Source organism: Durio zibethinus, chromosome 23 (genome assembly GCF_047325235.1).
Source record: "Durio zibethinus cultivar Kanyao isolate XHJ-2024 chromosome 23, ASM4732523v1, whole genome shotgun sequence".
NCBI lineage: Eukaryota > Viridiplantae > Streptophyta > Magnoliopsida > Malvales > Malvaceae > Durio > Durio zibethinus.
Window position 1 is genome coordinate 8,446,009 of NC_143184.1, and position 25,165 is coordinate 8,471,173.

General features: G+C 33.4%; 3 protein-coding genes across 11 annotated transcripts; all 3 read left to right on the plus strand.

Moving 5' to 3' along the window:
• Positions 1 to 537: 537 nt before the first annotated feature.
• LOC111314520 (histidine kinase 2-like) lies at positions 538 to 12,242 on the plus strand. 2 transcript variants are annotated; one of them, XM_022915951.2, is made up of 14 exons: positions 538 to 1,677; positions 2,498 to 2,767; positions 3,518 to 4,012; positions 4,283 to 4,558; positions 6,975 to 7,144; positions 7,237 to 7,449; positions 7,522 to 7,708; positions 7,881 to 7,932; positions 8,030 to 8,259; positions 8,377 to 8,475; positions 8,975 to 9,642; positions 10,238 to 10,744; positions 10,954 to 11,340; positions 11,791 to 12,242. In XM_022915951.2, the coding sequence occupies exons 1-13, from the start codon at positions 1,297 to 1,299 to the stop codon at positions 11,201 to 11,203; spliced, it is 3,798 nt and encodes a 1,265-aa protein (XP_022771686.2). In that variant the 5' UTR covers positions 538 to 1,296; the 3' UTR covers positions 11,204 to 11,340; positions 11,791 to 12,242. The 2 variants fall into 2 exon arrangements, with proteins under 2 accessions (XP_022771686.2, XP_089609363.1); XM_089753237.1 differs by having other exon boundaries at positions 550 to 1,677; positions 7,237 to 7,708.
• Positions 12,243 to 13,003: 761 nt separating this feature from the next.
• On the plus strand, positions 13,004 to 16,177 carry LOC111314521 (major pollen allergen Ole e 10). Of its 3 annotated transcripts, none has more exons than XM_089753238.1 (3): positions 13,004 to 13,239; positions 13,510 to 13,761; positions 16,034 to 16,177. In XM_089753238.1, the coding sequence occupies exons 1-3, from the start codon at positions 13,047 to 13,049 to the stop codon at positions 16,060 to 16,062; spliced, it is 474 nt and encodes a 157-aa protein (XP_089609364.1). In that variant the 5' UTR covers positions 13,004 to 13,046; the 3' UTR covers positions 16,063 to 16,177. The 3 variants fall into 3 exon arrangements, with proteins under 3 accessions (XP_089609364.1, XP_089609365.1, XP_022771688.1); XM_089753239.1 differs by lacking the exon at positions 16,034 to 16,177 and adding an exon at positions 14,894 to 15,040; XM_022915953.2 differs by lacking the exon at positions 16,034 to 16,177 and adding an exon at positions 14,323 to 14,501.
• Positions 16,178 to 21,064: 4,887 nt separating this feature from the next.
• On the plus strand, positions 21,065 to 24,936 carry LOC111314522 (scarecrow-like transcription factor PAT1). 6 transcript variants are annotated; one of them, XM_022915954.2, is made up of 2 exons: positions 21,065 to 21,285; positions 22,775 to 24,936. In XM_022915954.2, exon 2 carries the CDS (start codon positions 23,090 to 23,092, stop codon positions 24,668 to 24,670), a length of 1,581 nt encoding a protein of 526 aa, XP_022771689.2. In that variant the 5' UTR covers positions 21,065 to 21,285; positions 22,775 to 23,089; the 3' UTR covers positions 24,671 to 24,936. The 6 variants fall into 6 exon arrangements, with proteins under 6 accessions (XP_022771689.2, XP_089609374.1, XP_089609375.1 ...); XM_089753248.1 differs by having other exon boundaries at positions 21,084 to 21,241; XM_089753249.1 differs by having other exon boundaries at positions 21,115 to 21,464.
• Positions 24,937 to 25,165: the final 229 nt, after the last annotated feature.

Genomic DNA, 25,165 nt, shown 5'->3' on the forward strand with positions numbered 1-25,165 from the left:
TTTCAACTAAATCAATTCAAAATAAGTTAAAAATTTTATCTTTAATCAATGCAAAACTTAAAAATATAAGTGATTTGAGATTAATTTGATAGATTTATGATTTTTTTGATTAAAAGTGAAGAAGGAAAAAAAATAACGAAGGAGCAAAAAGGTGAGAAAGAAAAAATAAAAAATAAGGAGTGTAATGTATTTAATAAAAATAGTAAGTTTAATTTTAAAATTGAGATATATTTAATAATGATATATATATATATAAAATATAAATAAAATTACCCTCATACTGTACCTGAATCCGTTTGTCTGAGATAAGCTACACAACAGCTGAGGAAACAAATACCCCACCCTCTTTAAACGCTGAGTGGTGCAGTCTCTTTCAACTCACAAAAAGGCAAGAGGACACCCTCACCAAAAAAGAAGAAAAACGCAGATATATAAAAATGAAAGTGGTGAAAAAGTTTAAAACTTTGATGTGATACTAAGTAGTAAAATAATAAAAAATAAGGGGAATATATATGTATATATTTTATTGGAAGGGTTGGTTTCTAATGCAGGAGTTTGTTTGCTTCTGCGGCCTAAAACCTTCCCCACTAGATGATGAGATAATCATACACCCCAAAAACCTTAGTTTCAATTGCTGGACTCCAAACCGAGCATAGGGAGAAAAAGGGGGGCCAGTGAGAGTGTTAAAAAGAGGAAAAAAAGAAGTTACACACCTCTTCTTTTATCCAAAGTCCGACGATTGATTCCAGTTGGTTTACCTCACAGACCAGCTGGGTTAAAGTCCAAAATTTTGGTTTCTAGATAAATTCTTTTTTTGTAAAAAAAGTTATGATCTTGATACCTTCTCTTGGTTGTACAGACTGTGAGGGAAGGTTGAGAGGCATTGGTATAGAAAAAAGCCAAAATTTTTACTTCATTTAATGATTCCCTTACAGGTTGCCCAAAAGAATACTGGGTTGGGTTCAGATTGTTTGTTTTGGCATGATTGCTGATCCCTTTTTAGTGTTGTTTCAAAAGAAAGGCATGGTTTTTGATGGGGGAAAGAAAAAAAAAACTTAGTATTTGAACTATAAAGTGGATGGTAAAGAGAGAAAGCAAAGAGGTTTGGAGTTTGGACCACTTTGCTTTCTTGGTATGGTGAATAATTGAAGCTTGTTTTTGTTGAGAAATGAGCTGAATTTTCTGCTGAGTTCTGTACTTGGTTAGGTGAAGAATTTTTTTTCTCGGTTTCATTTTGGCAAATTTGAATCTGCTGTGGAATTTTGATCTCGGGGTCACCTTGGAGGTTTTACTTTCATGAGTTGTTCTTCTGGAACTGGGAATTTTGTGAAGCTGTCAAGGCTGCTTGGGGAAATACATAAGATGTCTATGAACGGCAAGCTTTCTGGTCCTAATTGTAGATTATCAGCAAATTTCAGGCTAAAGAAGGCAAAAGAGACTATGCATGGATCCAATTCTTTCAGGAAATGGAAGAGAAACCTTCTCTTTCTCTGGCTTTTAGGCTTTGTTTTTACAGGGATTATTTGGTTTTTCTTGAGTTTCAATAGTGTAGCTTCGGAGAGGAATGAGAAGAGTCCTGATTCTTGTGAGGAGAAGGCAAGAATCTTGCTCCAAAATTTCAATGTTAGCAAGAACCAGTTTCATGCTCTAGCTTCTTTCTTCTATGAATCAGATCAGGTAATTTTGTATCTTTGATAGCTTTAGACTTTACCTGTTTTGGTATAATTTGCTTGGTTTATAGCTGGAATTATTGTATACTGACAAAAACTGTTTTTTAGAAGGTTCTTGTTTTGGTTTATGAAGGCTGAATTTGGCCAATATAATACGATAAGACAAATGTGGCTTTGTTCTATCAGATTTTTCCTTTGTAGAAGATGATGTAGGATGAAGATGATGTAGGATAAAGATATTGTTTATTGGTTTTTCCCAGTTTCAATTGTAGTTGTGCTGGAAATCATAGAAGACATGAATCTGAAAATGGGGTTATGGTATGATAGGATAACCTATTTGTTATCCTGTCCTTGACTCCTTGTATAGTTGAATAACCCAAGACGAGTGCAGTCTACCTGAAATTGAAATATGTTGAATGGATTAAGCTGATGCATTAGTCCTCATTCTCATTCAAGCTTGATGGGCCAGATCCCTTTGCATTATTTATGTGCTCCACTACCATGTAATTTCGTCAAATGGAATACTTATATACTGGAAATGTTCTCTAAATCGCTTTCCACTTCCTTCAGAATTGCATTAATCTGAATATTTTGAAAGAATGGAATCATATGAACCTGTCCGATTATGTAATAATGGCAGCAAGTACTGGAGAAAACATACTTCAGATCTTTTCTTGATAGGCAATGCTTTAGATCTATAACTTGATACAGATAACTTATTATCTGACATCATCGAGAACAGTGAACAAAATATGGTTGCAAAGATGAATGTCTTAGATTTTCTACATGGAATGTCTATCATTCTCTCATTACTCTGCATATTCCAGATAACATTCCTCGAATGTAGCAGCCATTCAGGACCTAAAAAGCCTTCAAGTGATGGTATTGCCTGTGCTCTTAAGGTACTGTGTTCAGAGAAGCAAGACTTCAAAAAGCAGCAGATGTGGGCTGTAAAAACTACAGAACTTAAGGATCAATGCCCAGTCCAAGTTGAGAATATTCCTGGCGAGCATGACTTGTCATTGCTGGAGCATAATACTTTTGTCTCACAAAATGCAGATTCATTAATATCATGGAAGCAGCACAGTGATGGAAAGGTAGCAACCAGATTGTAGAAACACCTGACTCCAAATATTGAACCTTTTAAATTTCAAAAGCAAAGTAGTTAATGCTGTACAATGAATTCTTCCTTCTGATGAGTAAAATTTTATAACATATCTTTTCCCCTTCCCTTGGAGGAAAAATAAAGAAGAAAAAAGACAGACTATACATGGTTACCAAGTAATGGTATAGGAAAAAGGTTGTTTACAATTGTGGAGCTGTTCCATTGGCCCATAATAATTTTGGCTGCAAAATATTTCTGAAAAGAAGCTGATGAATTTTTGCTGCTTTTGTTAGTATATATGGCTCATAAAACAATGATATATAGAGTTAAGCATCACAAAATGTTAAAGACAATTCCATTACTAAAAGATTGCAATGAATTTTTATAGTTCTTCGATACTAGATCCTGTTATTCTTTATGAGTGATATAATGAAATTTATGGTCTCATTTGTGAATTGAACTGTCAGGATTATAATACATCATACAGTTAAGCATGTGTATGTGAATTGCCATGAAGTAAAATAGCATTTATCCAAAAGAAAAATCAATGATGGAAAATGGCTTTTTATGCCCCTCCAGACCCTTTTGCCATAATCAGATAATGCCTGAGTCATCTATTTATTTATACTCTTTCTGGAATTGCATGCTTGAAAGTGCTAAATGAATAGAACTATACCAAATATGGATATCCATGAATAATTCCATTAAAATAACTGCATTTTTTGTTGTTTGGCATAAGCAGAACATCTCGCAAAGAAGTGCACTGGGAGTCCAATCAAAAGATTGTTGTCAGAACTTGTCTTTTTGTATGGTGAAAGGATGTTTGTTGCTTCTTGTTGGAGTGTTACTGAGCTGCAAGATTCCAGGAGTTTGTTTGAAGTGCTGGAAGAACAGAAAGAATGAGCCTGTTCCATTGCAGCCTGTAGCTCAGCAACTACAGCTGCTGCTGCAACAAAAGCAGCAGCAGCAAGCCCAGAGCTCTCCCAAAGGTGCAGGGAAGTGGAGAAAGAAACTCCTAATAGTATTTGTACTCCTTGGGATGCTTACATCCTTCTGGTTATTTTGGCATTTAAACCAAAAGATCATTTTGAGGAGAGAAGAGACACTTGCCAACATGTGTGATGAAAGAGCACGGATGTTGCAAGATCAGTTCAATGTTAGCATGAATCATGTTCATGCGTTGGCTATTCTCGTATCCACTTTTCACCATGGGAAGCATCCATCTGCCATTAATCAGGTTATATTCTATGCGCTTGCACCTGAATATCAAATGCTTTTCTAATTGTACTTGTATGGATAAGTCTATGCTTATGAATGATGATAGCAAGTCTCAGTTATGTTGTATAGCTTACATCATATCACTTAGTTAACTGATTGATGTGATAATTAACCACTATGTTACTGTAATAATTGGCTTAAAATTGTATGTGAAATTCAAGTACTTACAGCATAGACAAATTTAGTTCTGCTTATATGTCAACCTGAACTGCTATTTCATGTTTTGCAGAAAACATTTGGTGAATATACTGAGAGAACAGCTTTTGAGAGACCACTTACTAGTGGTGTTGCTTATGCATTGAAAGTTCTTCACTCAGAGAGGGAGCAGTTTGAGAAACAGCATGGATGGACTATAAAGAAAATGGAAACTGAGGACCAGACTTTAGTCCAAGATTGCCTGACAGAAAATTTGGATCCTGCACCCGTTAAAGATGAATATGCACCTGTGATATTTTCACAAGAAACTGTGTCTCATATTGTCTCTATTGACATGATGTCTGGCAAGGTATGTTTTAGCTTAGCTTAGGCTGTGCTTTATATCTATTTTCCCTTTTATGAATAACCTGTGCTCTCTTGGAACTGTTGATTGCCGTTTTTGTTACCCCCACCACCACTACCATAAACAACATAAAAAAGTCAAATTCTTCCTTTACTCTTTTTCCTTGTTGTGTGTAAGTGTGCATGTGTGTGGATGGATGCACACTTGCACAATGATTTCTTCTTCCTAAAGCTACCCTCCTGGTTCTTATATTATCTGGCTGACTTTGAACTGCTAGTATCAGATTGAGATAACCCAGTTTCTTTCATAACTCATATGGAGATCAAGCGAAATGATTGCAAGCATGCATTAATTTTTTAGATTAATCAAATTATATGTTGCTTGAAGTCTGTTATAGAAAGCTAAATGGATTGAGAATTTCACTAGTTGATAGTTAATGCTGCTGGAATATTGTTTTTATGCAGCTGGTAGGCATATGCCATGTGCTTTACTTAAATTTTGACAGGAAACTACACACCTTTTAGCTACATATTGGTTGGTTCTTGGGAAGTGTCTGTGAAATAATCATATGGAAGGACTAATGATTTGCCTACCCTAAATGGACAGGAAAGTACTAAATCCTTTAGCCTTCGCATTGTGGGAAAAATCATTTTTTCCGCGAGAAGGACAAAATACAAGAAGTCAACTTGTAGTGAAGGTTATTGTGGTATATGAATTCTCCAAATATGATCCTAAGTGTTACTTGGACTTGATTGGAATGTCGTGTTTTTGGTTTTGCTTGGGATCGAAAGGGCCAAAGACAATGATAAATACACAAGATGACATGATTGTCTCCACGAGCTCTTGAATGTGGCCTTCATATGGAACCATGTCATCATTGTCTTCATGGTTGTGAGTTTGTTATTTCCCTTTGGTCATTCTCAACATTGATTGACCATGAGTTTGACATGATATTGGGGGGCTTATCATGACATGGGGCTAAGAGTGGAGCTATTCCTAGGTGTGATGTGGATGATAAAGGAAAATTTAAGAGTAAATGAACTATAGTCATGGTTTAAGAGAGAAGTTAGGAGCAATTGGAATCAGAGGTTTGAAATTAGGGGTTGAGATCTGGTTCTATTCTTCATTTAGGGCCATAATCAAGGGGAGTAAAATAATAACTACTAACTCCTAGCCTTACACCAAGTCATTCTAGGAATACCCCAAATGAAAAGAATTGTTGCACATTATAAGCTTTAAAGAAACAAAACTTTGCTGAATTATGATAATACTTAAGTTGTAAAGAGAGCAAACAGAAAAGGCTTATGCTGGTTTTCCAGTATTTTCGTCTAGTAACAACTAATCTTGACGAGTAGCTAAAACATCTGGAGCAAAATGATATAAATTAAAAAAAAAAAAAGAATAATAATAAAGTGCTGTGAATTATTCCTGCTTCGTGGTGTGAAAAGTACTTATACAGCATGGGAGAAGAAAAGGTGTAGGGAGACAGAAAGGAGGTAGAAAAGAGGGAGAAAAGAGAGGAGAGGAATAAGAGGCGGGAAAGAATATGATTTCGCTATCCCAGTATCAAAGTCTGACTGAAAATTATAAATAGAAAGTACTGATAGTTACAACCCATGTAACTCCAGTTCCTATAGGAAACTTCAAGAATAACCCTTACTATTAAATAAACCTTAAAGTACCTAATATAGGTCTTGCAAGTTATCCCATTTCAGGAAGAAGAATTAAGCTCACCACACGGCATTGGTGCATCACTTAAACAGTTAAATTCCTGCGGAAGAACTAGAAACCAGGGCAGGAAGCTTTAAAGTACCTCGGTGCACATCCTTCCTATTGAAAGCAGGACTAACCTTTAAAGAGTAGGCAAATCGAGAAAATTCTCTCTAGATACAAGCTTTTGAATGATGAGAAATGGTTCATTAGAATGCAGATTTAGTAAACATTGAGGACGACTGTGTACTGTGACAATATTGCTAAAATTAAATTGCTTAGCCTTGGAATGCAGATTAGCAACAAGTCTGTAATCTACATTATCCAAAGTAATTTCTGTTTGATCTCAACACTGAAACATTAATGTATTACGCAAAGGGATCAACAAGCTCAGAAACACAAGTAATGAACTTGATAGGGGTATGGTGTTTATAATCATAGCAGTCAATTTTCTAAGAGACCAGGTCAAAGATTAAAGAATCAAAACCAAATCCCTTTTATCCTGTTATAATTGTAGGTCTACTATTTTAGTTGGTAGCCCACTAGTAGGAATACATTCTCAATTTCATGCTAATAATGTTAAATACAGTTTCCTGAAGAGTTTTACATAAAAATAACACACCTCAGAAGTGAGTCTATTTACATCTTCTTACTATCTCATCTTCATTTAGCCAATAATGTTATTTTAATTTGCTCTTTCTACTCTTCATAGGAAGACCGTGAGAACATCCTGCGGGCAAGGGCAACTGGAAAGGGAGTATTGACATCACCTTTTAAGCTGTTAAAGTTCAATCACCTTGGCGTTGTGCTCACATTTGCTGTTTATAACAAGGATTTGCATCCAGATGCTACACCAGAGCAACGTACTGAAGCGACTGTGGGGTAATTTTCTCAAGACAAGTATTATTGTTATTGTCAGTTAGTGTATTTTTATGTTTATAGGAAAATATTTCAATAGTGAATCTCAATTACAGGTATCTGGGTGCATCTTATGATGTCCCTTCCCTGGTGGAGAAGCTTTTGCAGCAACTTGCCAGCAACCAAACGATCGTTGTCAACGTTTATGACACAACCAATGCATCTGCTCCCATCAGCATGTATGGTACTGATGTAACTGATACTGGTCTATTGCATGTTAGCAGTCTTGATTTTGGGGACCCATTAAGGAAGCATGAGATGCACTGCAGGTTAGTTTTCCCAAAAATTAAAAAGATAATATTGGCAAAAAGATGTGGGATGGTAATTTTTTTCTCTTGCAGGTTCAAGCAAAAACCTCCATTACCTTGGATGGCAATCAATGCATCAGTAGGAGTTCTAGTTATTACTTTGCTTGTTGGTCATATCTTCCATGCAGCTATATGTCGAATAGCAAAAGTAGAGAATGACTACCGTGAGATGATGGAGCTCAAAGCTCGTGCTGAAGCTGCAGATGTAGCCAAATCTCAGGTGCATTTGCTACCCCTAGCAAACACGTTTCTCTCCTTTTCAAAACTTTGGCATAATTATATCCAAATTTATTTCTCTAGTGATTGTCATTTTAGTAAAATTTTCCCCTAAATGTGGCCATAATGGAGTAGTTCTACAGTGTTTTCTAACTTAATGGTTTTCCTTTTTGTAGTTTCTAGCCACTGTTTCCCATGAAATCCGGACTCCAATGAATGGTGTTTTAGGTGATTAGAAACCCTTTCATTTGTATAAATATTAATTCTCTATTCTGGCACAATAATTAAAGAATGGTATTTATAGTTCATTTGTATAATATTCTAGGTATGCTGAAAATGCTGATGGACACAGATCTTGATGCGATCCAAAGAGACTATGCTGAGACTGCTCATAATAGTGGGAAAGATCTTATCTCATTGATAAATGAGGTCCTTGATCAGGCTAAGATAGAATCAGGCAGGCTTGAGCTTGAGGATGTGCCCTTTGATCTACGCTCTCTTCTTGATAATGTTCTCTCACTCTCGTCAGATAAATCTAATGATAAAGGGATTGAGGTAAACCGAACTGTTCCTTTACTATTATTAATTTTTTAAAATTTATTTGATTTCTCTTTCTTCTGCTTTTCTTCACTTATATAATCTTGTTTATTTGTATTCTTTGAACATGAAAAGCTGGCGGTTTATGTGTCCAACCGGGTTCCTGAAGTTGTTGTTGGTGACCCTGGGCGGTTTCGGCAAATAATTACAAACCTTGTTGGAAATTCCATTAAGGTTTGTTATGTTTGAATTTCCATGTTTCTTCTCTTTCCTTTGCATTATATAGTTAAAACTTAAACGACCAGAAGACTAGGAAAATGATATGTTGCTTCTGAACTGGATGCATTTTTCTTGCATAGAATTGAGTGGCTCTATCACCTCATATTTTTATTCAGATTCTTAATCCTACTAAGTTCAATCTGGCTCTGACATGTTTCAATGATTTAATTAAGTTAATAGCAGAGGGTGGATTCTTTCAGGGACAACACATGCCTTAAAGTAGATTATTCTTGTCTGTTGATAGTATTTACAGTTTAAAAATTTTTAAAAAGGCATTGAGCAATATGGTAAATTAATGTAGCCAAGCTTTTCCGATTCATAAATGCACTCTCATGTTTAACTTGCACTAGAAATCCAAGAAATCAGATGAATATTTATGTTTGTATATAATTTCCAGTTTCAGATTTTTGACATTTGAATGCATTCCCTAACTTATTGGTCCTTTAAATTGCAGTTTACGCAAGATAAGGGGCATATTTTTGTCTCAGTGCATCTAGTAGATGAAGTGAAAGGCACATTTGATGTGGGAGACAAGGTGCTACAACAAGGCTTGAACTTAGTTCAAGACACGTCGAGTAAAACATATAATACCTTAAGTGGGTTTCCAGTGGTAGAAAGATGGAGAAGCTGGGAGAATTTTAAAATATTAAATGACAAAGATACAATGGAGGATCCTGAAAAGATTAAATTACTAGTAACAGTTGAGGATACAGGTGTGGGAATTCGATTAGATGCACAAAGTCGAATTTTCACTCCTTTTGTACAAGCTGACAGTTCCACTTCACGACATTATGGTGGGACTGGAATAGGATTAAGCATCAGCAAACATCTGGTGGAACTCATGCATGGGAAGATTGGGTTCGTGAGTGAACCTGGGATTGGCAGTACTTTCTCGTTTACTGGAGCTTTTGGAAAAGGTGAAGTGAGTTCTCCGGATGCAAAATGGAAGCAATGTGATCCAGTGGTTCCAGAGTTTCAAGGATTGAGAGCACTGATTATTGATAATAGAAGCATCCGAGCTGAGGTCACAAGATACCATCTACGGAGATTGGGAATATCTTTGGATATAGCTTCCAGTATGGAGTCAGCATGCACCTATCTCTCAAGCACTTGTGGCACAAGGTGGCTAGAATAGTTCTGGTGGTGCTTATACATAGAAGATTGAAAGCTTTTGATATTTTACACAAAAAAAACCAACTTTCCAAGTTAGAAGGCTTTAATTTGAATTGATTATAATATTAATCGGTACACAAAGGAGCCTAGGGAAAGATACATGGGTACTGGGGTTTTTGCTCTGACATAATTTATATAACATGCGACACTGTGAATACTCTAGTTACTGTTCTGAATCTAAACAGCTGTTATAAAGCTAGAAAACCAACATGTAAACATTAATCAGGGATATTGTTCACAGTTTTTGAAGGCTTTTTAGCAGAAGTTTCTGAGAGTCACCTGTCAATATCAAGACACTTTATATATATATATATATATATATATGATATATATATGTAATATATATAATATATATATGTCCTCTTTCAAAACTGCATCAAGTTTTGTAAGTAATGATACTAATAATAATAAGCATGCTGACTTATGAAAAACAAGAATTTGAAGACGATTACTTTTGGATATTTGAATTACCATGAAAGCTTACTGCCATGCCATTCAACTTACCTTGGTTTTTCTGATGCATTTTTATCTGTTTCTTCTGCAGTGAATTTGCACATTTGGCCATGATTCTTATTGACAAAGATGTTTGGGATCAGGAAACAGTTCTCCATTTACGTACATTGCTCAAAGAACATGGCCAAAATGGCAGGCTAGATGTTTCAACAAACCTTCCAAAGATTTTTCTCTTGGGTACCTCCATGAGCCCTGTTGAACGCTCCAAACTTAAGACTGCTGGTTTTGTAGATAATGTGCTGATGAAGCCTCTTCGTTTGAGTGTCTTGATTGCCTGTTTCCAAGAAGCCCTTGGAAATGGTAGAAAGGACCAAGTACATAGAAAGAAAACATCTACACTTGGGAGTCTACTTAGAGAAAAGCGAATTTTAGTGGTTGATGACAATAAGGTTAACAGAAGAGTGGCAGAAGGTGCTTTAAAGAAATATGGAGCAATTGTCTCCTGTGTGGAAAGGGGCCAGGATGCTCTGGACAAGCTTAAGCCACCCCATGATTTTGATGCCTGCTTCATGGATATCCAGATGCCGGAAATGGATGGGTAATCTATCTAACATTCTAACTACCCTTTGACTTTGTTATTGTAATTTGTTACCTCTGGGTCTAAACATCTTCAAGATATGTTCTAAATGGAAAGAGATCCTCAAATGTCGTGAATGCCCTTAACTTCTGATAACTCTGACTAGTTCACTATTCATTTTTCCTACTCTTAGAGTATATCACAATCCTGATACTCCAAATATTATGCAGATTTGAAGCAACTAGGCAAATCCGCAGTGCGGAGACTGAGGTGAACAAAAAACTTGCTTCTGGAGAAGCATCAATTGAGATGTATGGAAATGTGTCTCACTGGCATGTTCCAATATTAGCAATGACGGCTGATGTCATCCAGGCTACAAATGAAGAATGCCTGAAATTTGGGATGGATGACTATGTGTCAAAGCCTTTTGAGGAAGAGCAACTTTATTCGGCTGTTGCACGTTTTTTTGAGTCTGGTTGATAGATTGGGAGGTGGTTCAACTTTATTTGTCCAGGTTGACCCTATGTCTTTTGGTTGTCTGACTAGTGACGAGCCCTAACTGCCATGAGTCTGCACTGACCGATGTCTTGCCTCATACCATGGACGTCTGAAATATGGTAATTTCGGCATTACTCTTTTCTTTCTGTTCTGAGTTGAATGCTAGTAATAAAATATTGACTATTTCATGCATATTGCTTCACTCCAGTACTACAAGAAGGCATCCTCAACCATTTTTATCTCCTCTACAATCTTTTCATATTGTGTTCTTTTAGGTTGAGTGAACATGCTTTCTATTGTGCTTTTCTTTTTCTTTTCAGTATTTCTTCAGAAAATTTCCTTTCAAAGTATTTGTTTTGAAAAACCTTTTCTACATCTATAATCTATAAACTGCAACTTCTATGTTTCTTATTGTGGGTTTTTGTTTTGTGTTTTCTTTTTGTTTCTTTTGAAAGTGATAAAAGAAGCTTTTTCATGTGCATATCACAAATTATATCATGAATTCAAACTATTTGATGACATTCCACACAATGGTTTTTGGATATTTACCATATGGTTTTTGTCTTCAGGAATGCAGAGCTTGCATCCATGATTTTGCTTCCAAGTGTGTTGAATACCAGGGGAAGAGTATTCAAATTCTTCTGACCCATTGTTTTTGGTCCATTTTGCTCAATATGATCACTTGCCAAGTATAATGGAAAATGTGGTGGCTTTTCTGGTACATACCAGTTTTTATTTAATTGTAATTGACCTCCATTCTTTTTCCCCCCATATTTTATATGTTCTCAGCCAAACAATAAATTTTTTTGTAGAGTTTCCATGTTTCAAGCTCTTGTAAGATGAGTGATTCATTTTTATCATCCTAGTCAGCTTTTGTGTTGGAAAATCTGACAAAGTGTACATGGATAAAATATTGAACTTTCTATTTTATTTGGAGTCGAATATAGACATCTTGTAATGTTACCATTTTACATTTAAATGGACCAAAGGAGATGCAACTATTGTTTGGAAGTTCAGTAAAGCTTGAGCAAATAGCAAACTCCCTCATCAGAGAAATTAAGTATGCGATACATACAGTTATCTTTGCCGAATGATTGTGTTCTTCTTGAATGCTTTGGTTGTCTGTTTCATGTCATGAAGGAGGTCCCCTTGTTGCAACTATGACTTTTCATTGTATATTATCGTTTTCTCTTCTTGGTACGATCAGTGCAAACTAGTTGTAACATATAATGTTTGCCGTGGTTGTAAGTAATAAATTGCTTGATTTGATTAGATTTGTCAAACATTTTGTTCTCTGCCTTTATTTCATGGTGTTGCTGAGCACTTGTGGGTATGGTTATGTACTAGTCACATGAAAGCCTTCGCAGCCATCACAGCATGCTTAGTTTTAGATGGTGAGCTTCAACATGAACCTGAGATTCTGCATCCATGACGTATAATATAATATTGTTGCTCAAAACATTCCCGAGGAAAATGAATCTCTTGTTGCTCAAAGGTTATTCATTTGGGCCTCAAATTTGAGTTTTTGAGCAGTTTTCTTTGTTGAAGATTTCTTGAAACATCTCATTCTTTCTCTGAAGTTGAATGTTGTAAAGGGTTGAGCGTAACATGGCAGGCAATGACCAGGTGCTAATACTGGAAATTTTGCTGAAAAAATTGAAAAATTTAAACGGTTTCTTGTGCTTAGTTTCCGCACTGTGTTTTGCTTTTATTTCAGGTAATACCTTTATTTCTAGTTTGTCAAAATTTTAAAAAGAGAGCCAACATGAAGCCCATATGACCCTTCACATGGCCCCTGCTACGTATTTTTGCAAAGGGCTATGTTATGCTTTTCACACTATATAAGGGATATTGGCAGCTTGTGGCTATGACATCTCTCAGTGGATCATATAGATCATTTTCCCGGTTCCCAGACCGAATATCTCTCTCCGTCTCCCTTTCAAAAAAGAAAATGTCACTCTTGTTGATAAGGGTAATGCTTGTTCTGCTGTTGATGTTGACAATTCCTCAAAAATCAGGTATGATTTTTGCTAACTTTAAGGTTCTAAAGTTGTCTTTTTCATACTCCAAATAAGCAAACTGTCATGATTGTTCAGGTCTGATATTTTTGCTGCATATATTTCCTATTTAATTCTAGCATAAGAAAACCAGGGTACATTGTCAAACATAGTTAAAACACCTTGTCATGTCTCTAAAATAAATATGCTATCTGATACATTCAAATAAGATGGTTTCATGTGTATGTTCTGCTTTTTCTAAAATGCTGATTCCTATCCATGCTACATCAGCTGGGGAATTTGAGCAGTGGTGCATAGCTGATGAGCAAACCCCAGATGATGAGTTGAAGGTAGCCATGGATTGGGCTTGTGGGAACGGTGGTGCTGATTGCAGTAAGATTCAGGTGAACCACCCTTGTTATTTTCCTAACACTATGAGAAACCATGCTTCCTATGCATTCAATGATTATTTCCAAAAGTTCAAGCACAAAGGCGGATCTTGCAACTTCAAAGGAGCTGCCATGATTACAGAACTTGATCCAAGTAAGCGTTAGATAAAGATACTAACTGGATAAACTATTTTTCCTCATTATTTTGCATGGAAATTTCTGCAATATAAAATTCAAAGCAATAATACTAATAATATATAAAAAAAAAAAAACAAGATGAGAAAATCACAAGTGCCTAGAAAGTAGAAACTGCAAGTCATGTGAAATAGCCGTTTGATCTTTGGTGGGTCATGTGCTGCTGTTTACTCGTTTAGGGAACATGTATGAAGCAACTTGCATCTTAACGATGCTAAAGCAATGGATTAGCTGATTCAAAAGGAAGAAAAAAGATATAAGAAATCAGGATTATTACAAAATCCATGTGGGTGCTACTAAATCATATCTTTTATTATGGTCGGAGTGAAAAGAAAAGATAAGTCTCCCTTACAGAACCAGAGGTGGATGACAGCTAGCTTACCGCTTAACTCCATCTCTGTCCATAATCAAACTTCTTTTTGATGCCTTTTTGACTAATTTTCCTTTGCTTATTGATCTTTTCATACACATATACATTGTTCTCTTTATGATGACCTTTATTCCTTGTATTTACCTGTAGGTTATGATTCTTGCCAATATGAGTTTATTCCCTGATTCAGAGTCAAATCAATTCATGCAATAAAATTAGATGTTGGTCATTCTACTTCTTCCCCTTCCACGATCAAGCCTGTTTCTCGTTCTACCCCTGTGGTGATGTGTTGAGGCTTACTATTTCTTGTTGAAAACAAGCTGAAAAAAGCTTTCAAAAAATATTGGTAGAAACTATTTTCCTGCATTATGACCAATTTTGAGAAAATTGGGAAGCTAGTCAGTATCTTGCAAATTGGTTCCCTGTTTTTCCTCTTTCATTTTGTCAAATTAACGCTTTTTTTTTTTGACGGCAAATATAAAAGTTCTCGTATGCTGAGGGTTTAACTGCATTAGAAATTGCATAACTTATCATGAAAAATTATGTCTTTATGATCATAAATTTGTAATAAAAATATGTTTGTACTATATAGAGTAGGATGATCATGCCCAAAAGCACCAAAACCAACACATGCCAATATATATATATATATATATATATATATTGTATTAGGCAATGCTGTTATAATAAGTACTTTGTTTTTATTCCCTTCCAAGAGCAGTGAGAATTCTGTAATAGTAAAAGTTCGCAGATCAATCCACAAGGTATCTGATGGGACAATAGCAAGCACAGTAGCTATGCAGAGGTTACATTATAAACAATGGCAAAGAGGAATATTCCCAAGCACCTGTTTAATTCCAAAGCCTATATGCCTGAAGTTGGAAACTTCCTGATGCATCAGCATAACTTCTTCCAAGAAAATTTCAATCCTCAAGATAACAGACTTGCCCTGCAATAAAAGCCACCAAATGCAGCTAGGGCAGAATAGTTTCTATCCTCCAGATATGCAGCTGTGCAGTACCTACGTAGTCAAAGATTTAATTACATTTTCATCATTAACGATATAAATTCTGCATCAATGAATTTAACTTTGATATAAATACATTCAAAAAATAATTTTGTTTTATTTATATACAATATGATCCTTTTTCTTGTGAAATTTTATATTAGGAAAAGATTTGGTGGGTAATAAGATAATTTTATGAAAAAAAAAAAAAATCATCATCAATAAGTATCCGAACAGTGACTATTTGTAGAATTTGTCAAACAATAAAATAAAGGTCCAAGCACACTATGGGCCAGCTCATGGTTAAACCCATTTTTATGTCATAGGCCTGCGCAGAGTTTGATTAGCATTTCCTTATATTACAACCCAAGCTTATTGTTCATGTAGATATAGTTTCAAACCTTAGAACATGCAATCTTTTTTTTTTTTTTTTGTCTTTATATAAGCTGCGGTTTCTTATGTATCAAATTATTAATTTAAAAGTCAGTTGATAGGTAACCAGACATTTGAAAAAAAAAAAAAAAGATAAGAAACCAGATAGGTAAGTAGAATTAAGCATCTAGACTTTGTTCTAAGAAATTTTGAGCTAGAATAAGAAAATTTTCCTGGTTTTAAGTTAGAAATAGAGGGCAGTCGTAATTGTTGAGTAAAATGATATTTGGTCATAACTAGGTGGAATCTGTCTTGGAAAAAGGGGTAGTTCGATTATTATGACTTAAAATCAAACGTTTTGGACCTAAGGACTTTTTGAGTTGGCCGAGATGATTTCTTCTTCAACAATTTGTTTGAAGTCTTGTGGAAAGTCCGAGTGTTTTACAGTTTTAGTAGGCTTGACTCCGCAGATTTCTTGTTCAGGTCAAAGTTTTTTCATCTTGGGAAGGTGAAGAAAAAACATGCAGATGCAAAAGGTGAAAAATTGGAGGAGTCCATCTCCAATAAAAGCTCAAGCGTGCATATGGTCGGTAAGATGACGGGCAAAGAAAGTCAAGCTTTCATCATGGCCTCTTGCTTTTCTATTTGGTTCATGGAACTTTGTAATAAAACTTGGAAAAACTATGAGACATCAAAGTTAAAATCTACTGATAACTACTGATAACTTATAGTCTTATTGCTGCCACCGTTCCATGCCATGCGTGGAAATATATATATATATATATATATATGGACTTTAGGGAACATTCAGGGTTTGATTTGTTTTTTTTTTTTTTTTTTTTTCCTTTTTACTTCGTTTATTCTTTTCTTATCATATTCTTTTACTGTGCAAATTGAATAATTTTTTTCCTGATACCGAAGCAGTTAGAAATTGAGACCATCTCAAGAGTTTTTATCGAATTTAAATACTGACATAAACAAAATAAGATTTATGAAGTAAAACAAAATTAAATTTATTTGATTTATATAATTATATTTAACAGATAATATTTAATAAATTTAAAATTTAAATGTTAACACGTATAATTTTTTCTTAAATTTGTTTTGTGAACAAAACAAGAACAGGAAATTATTTTTTTTTCATTATTTATTTTGAATTTTTACTAATTAGCCAACCTACTATATATCAGAAATATGATTTTATTTCCAAAATGTTTTCAATGCATGCACTAATTTTGGATCGATTTTGCAGGTTTCAATACAAAAAGATTATATTTTTGGCTCCATTTAAATCTAAAGACAAAGGCGGGGACTTTTTAGTTCATTTCTTAATTTAAACTATTAAGTTGGATGGTTACTAGTAATATAATATTAGAGTTACTTTGATTAAAGGTGTGTTTGCTAAATAATTGGAATTTTTTAATTTTATTTTTAATGATTTTATTTTTCAAATCTTTTGATAAATATTTTTAGAAACCAGTTAAAGAAAATAATAATAATAAATCGAAAATGATAAGCAACTTTTAACTATTTAACTAATTGAGTCCATTTTATTTTTAAAAAGGTTAATAAAAGTTAATTATATTAAAGATGAAGATCTCGTTAGTTAATAAATTTATAATTTAAATTTTATATTAAAAAATTTTAAAATTAATATTTTATTATAATTTAGGAGTCATTCATAACATTAATCCTTAAAATATTATATTATTTAATTACATTAATATTGTATTTTTTGTTTTAACTCTTTATTCCTTTTTTAACTTTTTTCAATTGTAAGTAATAATAAAATCATACTTCTCTAAGTACATTTAGTTTTTATTAGTATACCAAACAAATTTTGCATTATAAATTCAGTATTTAAAATTTACAAAATTAAAAATTAGCAAAAGCGTTAAAAAAGTTTTCGAATAAAAATTTAATAATCATTTAAATTTTTGATATTTTATTGCAATTAATTAAATTTTTAATTTTTTATTTCGGATCAATTGAGTCATTATATATTTATTTTCATTCAATTGAACTTTTAAACATTTATTTTCACTCCAATTAAATCTTTGACTAAATGAAAATTGATATTTACAGTTAACCAATTTCATCTAATAAGGGTTCAATTCATTAAAATAAATGTTTAACAGTTTAATTGATTGTAATAAATCGATAAGAGTTTGAATGATTATTAAATTTTTTTTCGAAAATGTTTTTGACCCTTTAATTTTAAAAAATTAAAGTTTATGAGCATATTTCTAGTTATATTTCCAAGGGTGTTCTTATCCAAGAAGTCAATATGTCTCCATCAAAATAATGAAATTATATTGTTAATTGATGACAAACATTCATATTTTTTTCAAAAAAATTTGATGAGGGGAGATTATCTTAGGAATTGGATATGTTATAGGTACATTGAACTTATAAATCCTTGTTTATTAATAAAAATTATTGATAATAACATTGAATTTAAATTTTACAAACGAAATATTTAATATTTATCGATTTAAGCAGACATTTTTTATTTTTTTTTAACGAGAAGTTTATTTTAAACATGCAAGAATTTCATTTCTTGCTTCTAACTTGCCATCCTAATTAAGCATCCCTTTTCAGCTTAAAATTTTCCTATTGCACTAATTTTAAAAGTTCTTTTAAATTTGTTTTATTTATGGTTTTAATTCCAATAATAATTATTATATTAACCCATGTCCCATGCAACTAAAAGAGAAAAGTAAAAGAAAATAAAATCTAATTAATGATGGAGATCTAGCTTAAAATATAGTTTGCATCATTGTTGGCTTGATAAATCTTAAATCTCATGCCAAGTCTCATAGTATCCTCCAAACAATGAATCAAATCATGATTTGGAAAGGATTTTGGAGGTCACTTTAACTTGGACGTAAAGGCACATTACCAAAAAAAAAAAAAAAAGGCACATTAGCTCGAGTCTCGAAGCTCTCTTTCTATCTAATGTTTGGGACAAATATTGCACAAACAGAAAATTCCAAACCATGGCATTGACAAAGGTTGATAGAGATAGAGTTGTGGGGCATTAGGGACACAACTTTGAAGGGGTCAAAGAAAAAACAGGATTCTCATTTTCTTAGTTTCAATGTTTTAATAAATCCGAACATACGATCAATCGCTTGGGTTTTCGATATTTCTATTCAATTGATTCATTTGGTTCAGTTGACCCAATTTTTTATTTTTAGTCGGTCCAATCAATTCAACTGAATAAAATTTTTATTTTTAGTTTAATCAATTTAATTGATTAATTTTGATGAGGATGATAATTTTGCCAAATATGAATAAAAGTGAACACTTACTCAATGGAGTGATCACAAATAAAAAATAAAAAATTAAGATATTAAATAATATGAATAAAATCAATTTAATACTAAATCTAATTAAATTTGATTCAATTGATATAATAACTATCCCACTTCATATATTTTTTTAAATTGATCATGTCATCGATTGAATCGATTCGTTCAATAGGTCCAACCTGATTTTGACAATATTAAATAATATTTTATTTAAAACGAACAAACCATTTTTTAAACTTTGGAATCACTTGGTTCATTACATCAATGTTGGATTATCTTATTCCAAAAGCAAAATTAAGGATGAATATTGTCTGCTTCTAGACGAAATGGGTATGATTATTTTAATACATCACAAAAAACAATGAAATACAAGAAGAGAAATAAACCAAGCAAAATTGAGATTAGAGCAATTTATTGAGAAAAAAAAAAAAAGAGGACAAACTACAAAGTAGAAGTAAAAGAGGGATGGATGAAGTATGTTTTGGTTCATTAGTTTCGTAAAAAATAATTTTTGAAAAATAATTTTTAAAAAATGTTTATAATTTTTAAATTGAAAGAAATTTTTTTTATTTAAACGAGTTAATGAAAAATATTTTTTGTTGTTTGGTTGTTTTCTAAAAATTTTGTTTTTAAAAAAATAATATTAATATAATTGTTAAAATATTAAAATATATTTATTGTTAAAATATATTGAAATTATTTATTATTAAAAATACTTAAAATAAAATTATTTATTATTTATTATATTATTTATTAATATAATATTATTTATGAATATATTATAATATAATTGTGTTTGTTTATTAATATAATATTATTTATAAGTAAAATTATACTCAAAAGTATTATAAATAATTTTACTCAAAAATAATTTTTTTTGAAAAATAACTTTTTTTTTAAAATTCGTACGATAATTTTTTAAAAAATAATATAATTTTTCATTAATTAATAAATCATTTTTTCTTGATTAATCAATTTTTTACTAAATAAATATTTAAAAAAATAAAAATTATTTTTTGCGAAATAAGTGGGTTCTTAGATTAAAATGATTGAAAGGGCAATTAGCAATTTAGGGGGCTCTTGCGATATAAGAAAAAGGGGATTGAATTTGGAGAATGTTGGCTGTATTGCGATGTGATGTAAGTGTTAATGTTTGCCCCGCTCAGCCGTGTGGGTCCTTTCCCAACCCCCCCCCCCCCCCCCCACTCCATTTGTGTATTTCTTACATTGCCCTTTTTTTTTTGTTGATGAAAAAAATACAAATAAGTAGAATGAAAGGCATTGAGAAATGATGGATAAGAAAATTAGAGCAAGCCTTAAAATAACATCAAAGTGATATCAATTTAAGCAAGATGCTAATTTATTTAATCATAGTTATAGTTCACATTAACCTTTAAATCAAATAATTAAGTGTAATAAAAATCAGCACCAAAATCTCAATTGGGAAGCAACCTTATCCTTTTTTAATTATTTGGCATAAAAAACGAAAATAATAAAATAATAAAATTTTTTTGAATTTGTAATTTTGTTTAAATAAATTTTTATTTTTATTATGGAAAAATAAATTTTTATTTTTTTATTTATATTCAGATAATTTTTTAATTTTTAATTTATATTTAGATAAAATTTTAATTTATATTCAAATAAATATTTAACCTTTAATTTTATCTAAAAAACCCTTTAACATAAATTAATTTTTTATTCAATAAAAAATTATTTGAATACAAAAAAAATATAAAATTTTATTTACAGAATGTGAAATAGCTCAAAGCATTTTTAATATTTTTGCAAATAAATTATAAAAATATTGGTGGAAAAGATTCCATAGGATGAATTTTCATGCGTATTTAACAAGGGTATTATGGTCATTTAAACATATCCAATAATAGTATGAGTAACTTGCAAGACAACTCAAAATGTTTCATGTCTTTCTTTCCTTTTTTTTTTTTTGAGTTTGATGGCAATTATAAGTTGTGACATAATTTAGTTGTGCTGATTTGTATGTTTGTATAATGTAAAATATTAAGATTGATATTTTTATATTATATTTTATATAAAAATTATGAAATATAATTTATATTTTTTGTTTTATTAAATTTATATATAATTATTATTAAAATTTAAAATATATCATCTACATATTTTATTTTATTTTTTATATTTATATATATTATTATTTTGTATTTTAAAACTTCAAATCTAAACGCTTTTAATAATTCATCAGTTTTTAATTAATAATGCACATGTGGCTCTTCACAAAAGAGTTACTGAGCTCTCGCCATCCTATTTCTTACCTGTTCTCTCTCTCTCCAAACAAAGAGCTCTGTTTTTCTCAAGTGTAATTTCACTAAAGCTGAAGATTCCTCAGAATAAGTGGGTATGATGATGCAAGTGAATTTATTCTCTCAGATTGAATTTAAGGTCTGTTCTTCTTGGTTGCCTTTTTTTGAGGGGGGTTCTTGGAATTCTGGTCTTTTGTTGGTATATTTTTCTTGGGGTGAGTAAACTTGTTGTTGGATTCTTTATTGGGAGGGAAAGACGAATGTTTTGGTGAATGAATTAAGTTTACTGAAAATGGGTTTGTGATGAATCAGCTAAAAGTAAGATGGTTTTCAAGAATTTCTAGTTTCGGTTTTTTTTTTTTTTTTTACTTTAAGAATTTATTCTTTCTGATGTTGAAAGTTTTGGTTTTCATTTTTTACCTTGAAATGGCTCTCATTGGGAGTCTTAGTGCCTATTTGCTATGTTCGTGATTGATGCTTGATTCTCTTTCAAGCGAGGAATTGATTTAGTTACAAACTGGGTTGTTCATACTTGTTAGAAATCTTGTTTGCAATGACAGGAATAAAGAAAGAAAAAAGACAACGTTGTTATGAAAAACTAAGTGAGTTTTTTACAGTTTTCTTGGTTTTAGATCAGTGAAAAAAAAAAAAAAACTAATATTTTTTGGTTGTAAAAGCTTGATCTCCTTCACCTCTGCTAGGGCAGGATGTCTGATAAGTAATGATATGATGCTGAAATGTGTTTTATTTATTTATGAAGTGCAAAATAAATTGAAGTTCTAGTGGTCATGGTTGATTTTTGCTAAATGCTGTTTAAATAGGACTGATTTTGACTCCTGCATCAAAGATGTGTTGTGTTAGGGAATACCCCGCGGATCAACTCGAAAAACAATGTAATAGCTCTAGTAGGTTGGATTATTCAACTTTGTTATGTTATGCATCCTTCTTGTTGAAGGTCTAGGGAACCTACTGTTGAAGTGGTATCTACTATTGAGTAATGATATTCCATTGTTATTTTTATCAATCCCATCAATGAGGAAGTGTTTCTCTTCCTTCTCGGTATAGGTTTGAAGATGTCAAAATTGCATCTCCATTTAGCAAATCTATGGGGACAACGGGAGATGATTTATGGATCAGTATTTATAACACTCTGTGAACGTGAATGCATAGAAATGCATTACTATTCTTTTCAATAATTTACGTTTGTGCGCCATATTGGTGATAAAGTCTTAAAAGTACTTAACTTACGAAACTAGTTTCTGGATTTGAGTTGAATAAAGTCTTTAATGAATTTTTTTATTTGATTTTGAGGCATATAGGGATAAAGACAAACACTTTTGCCTTTATATATATATATATATATATATATATATATTCAATACTCCTTATTCTCTGCTTTAAATATACAGGGAGAGGAAAAGGAAGAAAAGAAATTTTATTATATGAATCTCAGTGTTTCCTTCCCTACTGAGCAAACAATTTTTTTTAATACTAAAAGAAAATGTTTACTTAGGTTTCCCTCAAATTGGCTGTGAATATTGTTGTCATTGGCTTGCTGAATCTGGAACTTCCGATGTATCCTCGTTGCTGCCGTCAACTCTTGCTGAGCTTGTTTCATTTTTTTGCAGATTATAAAGAGACAGATGGAAGCAATCTGGATGGTCAGGGGTGAAGGATCGTAGTGATGTTGATTTTTCTCTCATCTGTTTATTCAGCATTTAGCATATCAAAGAGAATCCTAGGTTTCTTAAGTTGCTGTTATTAGAACCAATATACACCAATAAAATGCTAAATTCTGACTCTTAGGACCTTTCGTTTTAGTTTTAAAACAATCTTTCCAGGCTTGAATCCTTTGATTGCCCCAGCCCCTATAAAGGGACAGAGAAACTGTTCAAGTAAATTATCCATCGATGCAAGCATCCCAGCAACACTGAAGTTCAGTCATGGCCAGCGGATTGTACCATCAAGTAAAGCAAGAAGTTGAGCCCTACTGCTTCCCTCAATTCCCAACTATTGATTGCTCTCTCTGCTATAGTGATGGTAGCCACGGATCCCACTTCTCTCTTAAGAATTCCCATGAGCATTATTGCACTTTGGAGTCATCTTCTGCAAATGGCAGTTGTACTTTCTACAACTCTTCATCAACTGTCAGTTTCTCACCAAACGGAAGCCCGATATCACAGCAAGAATCTCAGTCATATCCATCTGACCTGCATCATTCTCCTGACAATACCTATGGCTCTCCTCTTAGTGGTTCCTGTATAACTGATGATGTAAGTGATTTGAGGGATAAGCTGAGAGAGCTGGAAACTGTGATGCTAGGGCCTGATTCTGATTTTATTGATGGCACAACCTCACCAGAGATGGATGGCTGGAGACTTGTAATGGATGCAATCTCCAGAGGGGACTTAATACAGGTCCTTGTCTCCTGTGCAAAAGCAGTATCAGATAATGATCTATTGATGGCACAATGGTTAATGGATGAATTACGAAGGATGGTGTCAGTTTCTGGTGAGCCCATCCAGAGGTTGGGAGCATACATGTTGGAAGGACTTGTGGCACGACTGGCTTCCTCAGGGAGCTCTATCTACAAGGCTTTGAGATGCAAAGAACCAGCAAGTGCTGATCTATTATCTTACATGCACATTCTTTACGAGGTTTGCCCCTACTTCAAGTTTGGTTACATGTCTGCAAATGGAGCCATTGCAGAAGCCATGAAGGATGAAGATAGAGTCCATATTATTGATTTCCAAATAGCTCAGGGGAGTCAGTGGATCACTCTCATCCAAGCATTTGCAGCTAGGCCTGGTGGTCCACCCCACATCCGCATAACTGGTATTGATGATTCCATATCTGCTTATGCCCGTGGAGGAGACCTAAACATTGTGGGAAAGAGGCTGTCTAAGCTTGCAGAGCGTTTTAAAGTGCCATTTGAGTTCCATGTGGCGGCCATGTCTGGTTGTGAGGTTCAGCAGGAACATCTTCGAGTTCAACCTGGAGAGGCTCTAGCTGTAAATTTTGCTTTCATGCTTCACCACATGCCTGATGAGAGTGTCAGCACCGAGAACCTTCGTGACCGACTCTTGAGGCTGGTTAAGAGCCTGTCTCCAAAGGTTGTAACCCTTGTGGAGCAGGAATCTAACACAAATACTGCTCCATTCTTTCCTAGGTTCCTTGAGACATTGAACTATTACACAGCCATGTTTGAATCAATTGACGTGACTCTCCCACGGGAACATAAAGAGCGGATCAATGTTGAGCAGCACTGCCTGGCAAGGGATGTTGTTAACATCATAGCTTGTGAGGGGCCTGAGAGAGTGGAACGACATGAGCTGTTGGGAAAGTGGAGGTCAAGGTTCAGAATGGCAGGGTTCACTCCTTATCCTTTAAGCTCCTTGGTTAATGCCACCATAAAAACACTGCTTGAGAACTACTGTGATAAATATAGGCTTGAAGAGAGAGATGGGGCTTTGTATCTTGGTTGGATGAATAGGGATTTGGTTGCTTCTTGTGCATGGAAGTGATTTTTATAATTCTCTTTAATATTGTACTCACACATGAGAATAGGTGACTTGAACTTAGGACCTCCTAGTTACCCTGTTCTTAATTCTACCTCTGTTCAAGGCCTCTGGCATGCATGGAAGCGATAATTATGCTTCAATTAGTGTTCTTTTAGGAGCTTGGGGACTAAGCTGTGATAGAGTCTTTACTTCTCTTTCTCTTAGCTGCCAAGAGCTTATTAGAGGGTGTACTTTTTTATAAATCATAAGTTAGCCAGCTTCTTTGCATTCATCTTGTTCTATTGTTTTACTCATTCTGCAAGCTGTAAGGGAGGTCTTATTGCTGGTAGATCGAAGGAGTCAATTTCCAATTTCTCGATCTGACTGACTGCAATTCTTTTGGTTTTGTCATAGTTCCTCACAGCTCAATGGGTTGGCAAATGGTCAATACATCTACGCTGATGACCACACGCCACACCAGTAACACCAACCCCCCAACCAACCCCACCCTTCCACCTC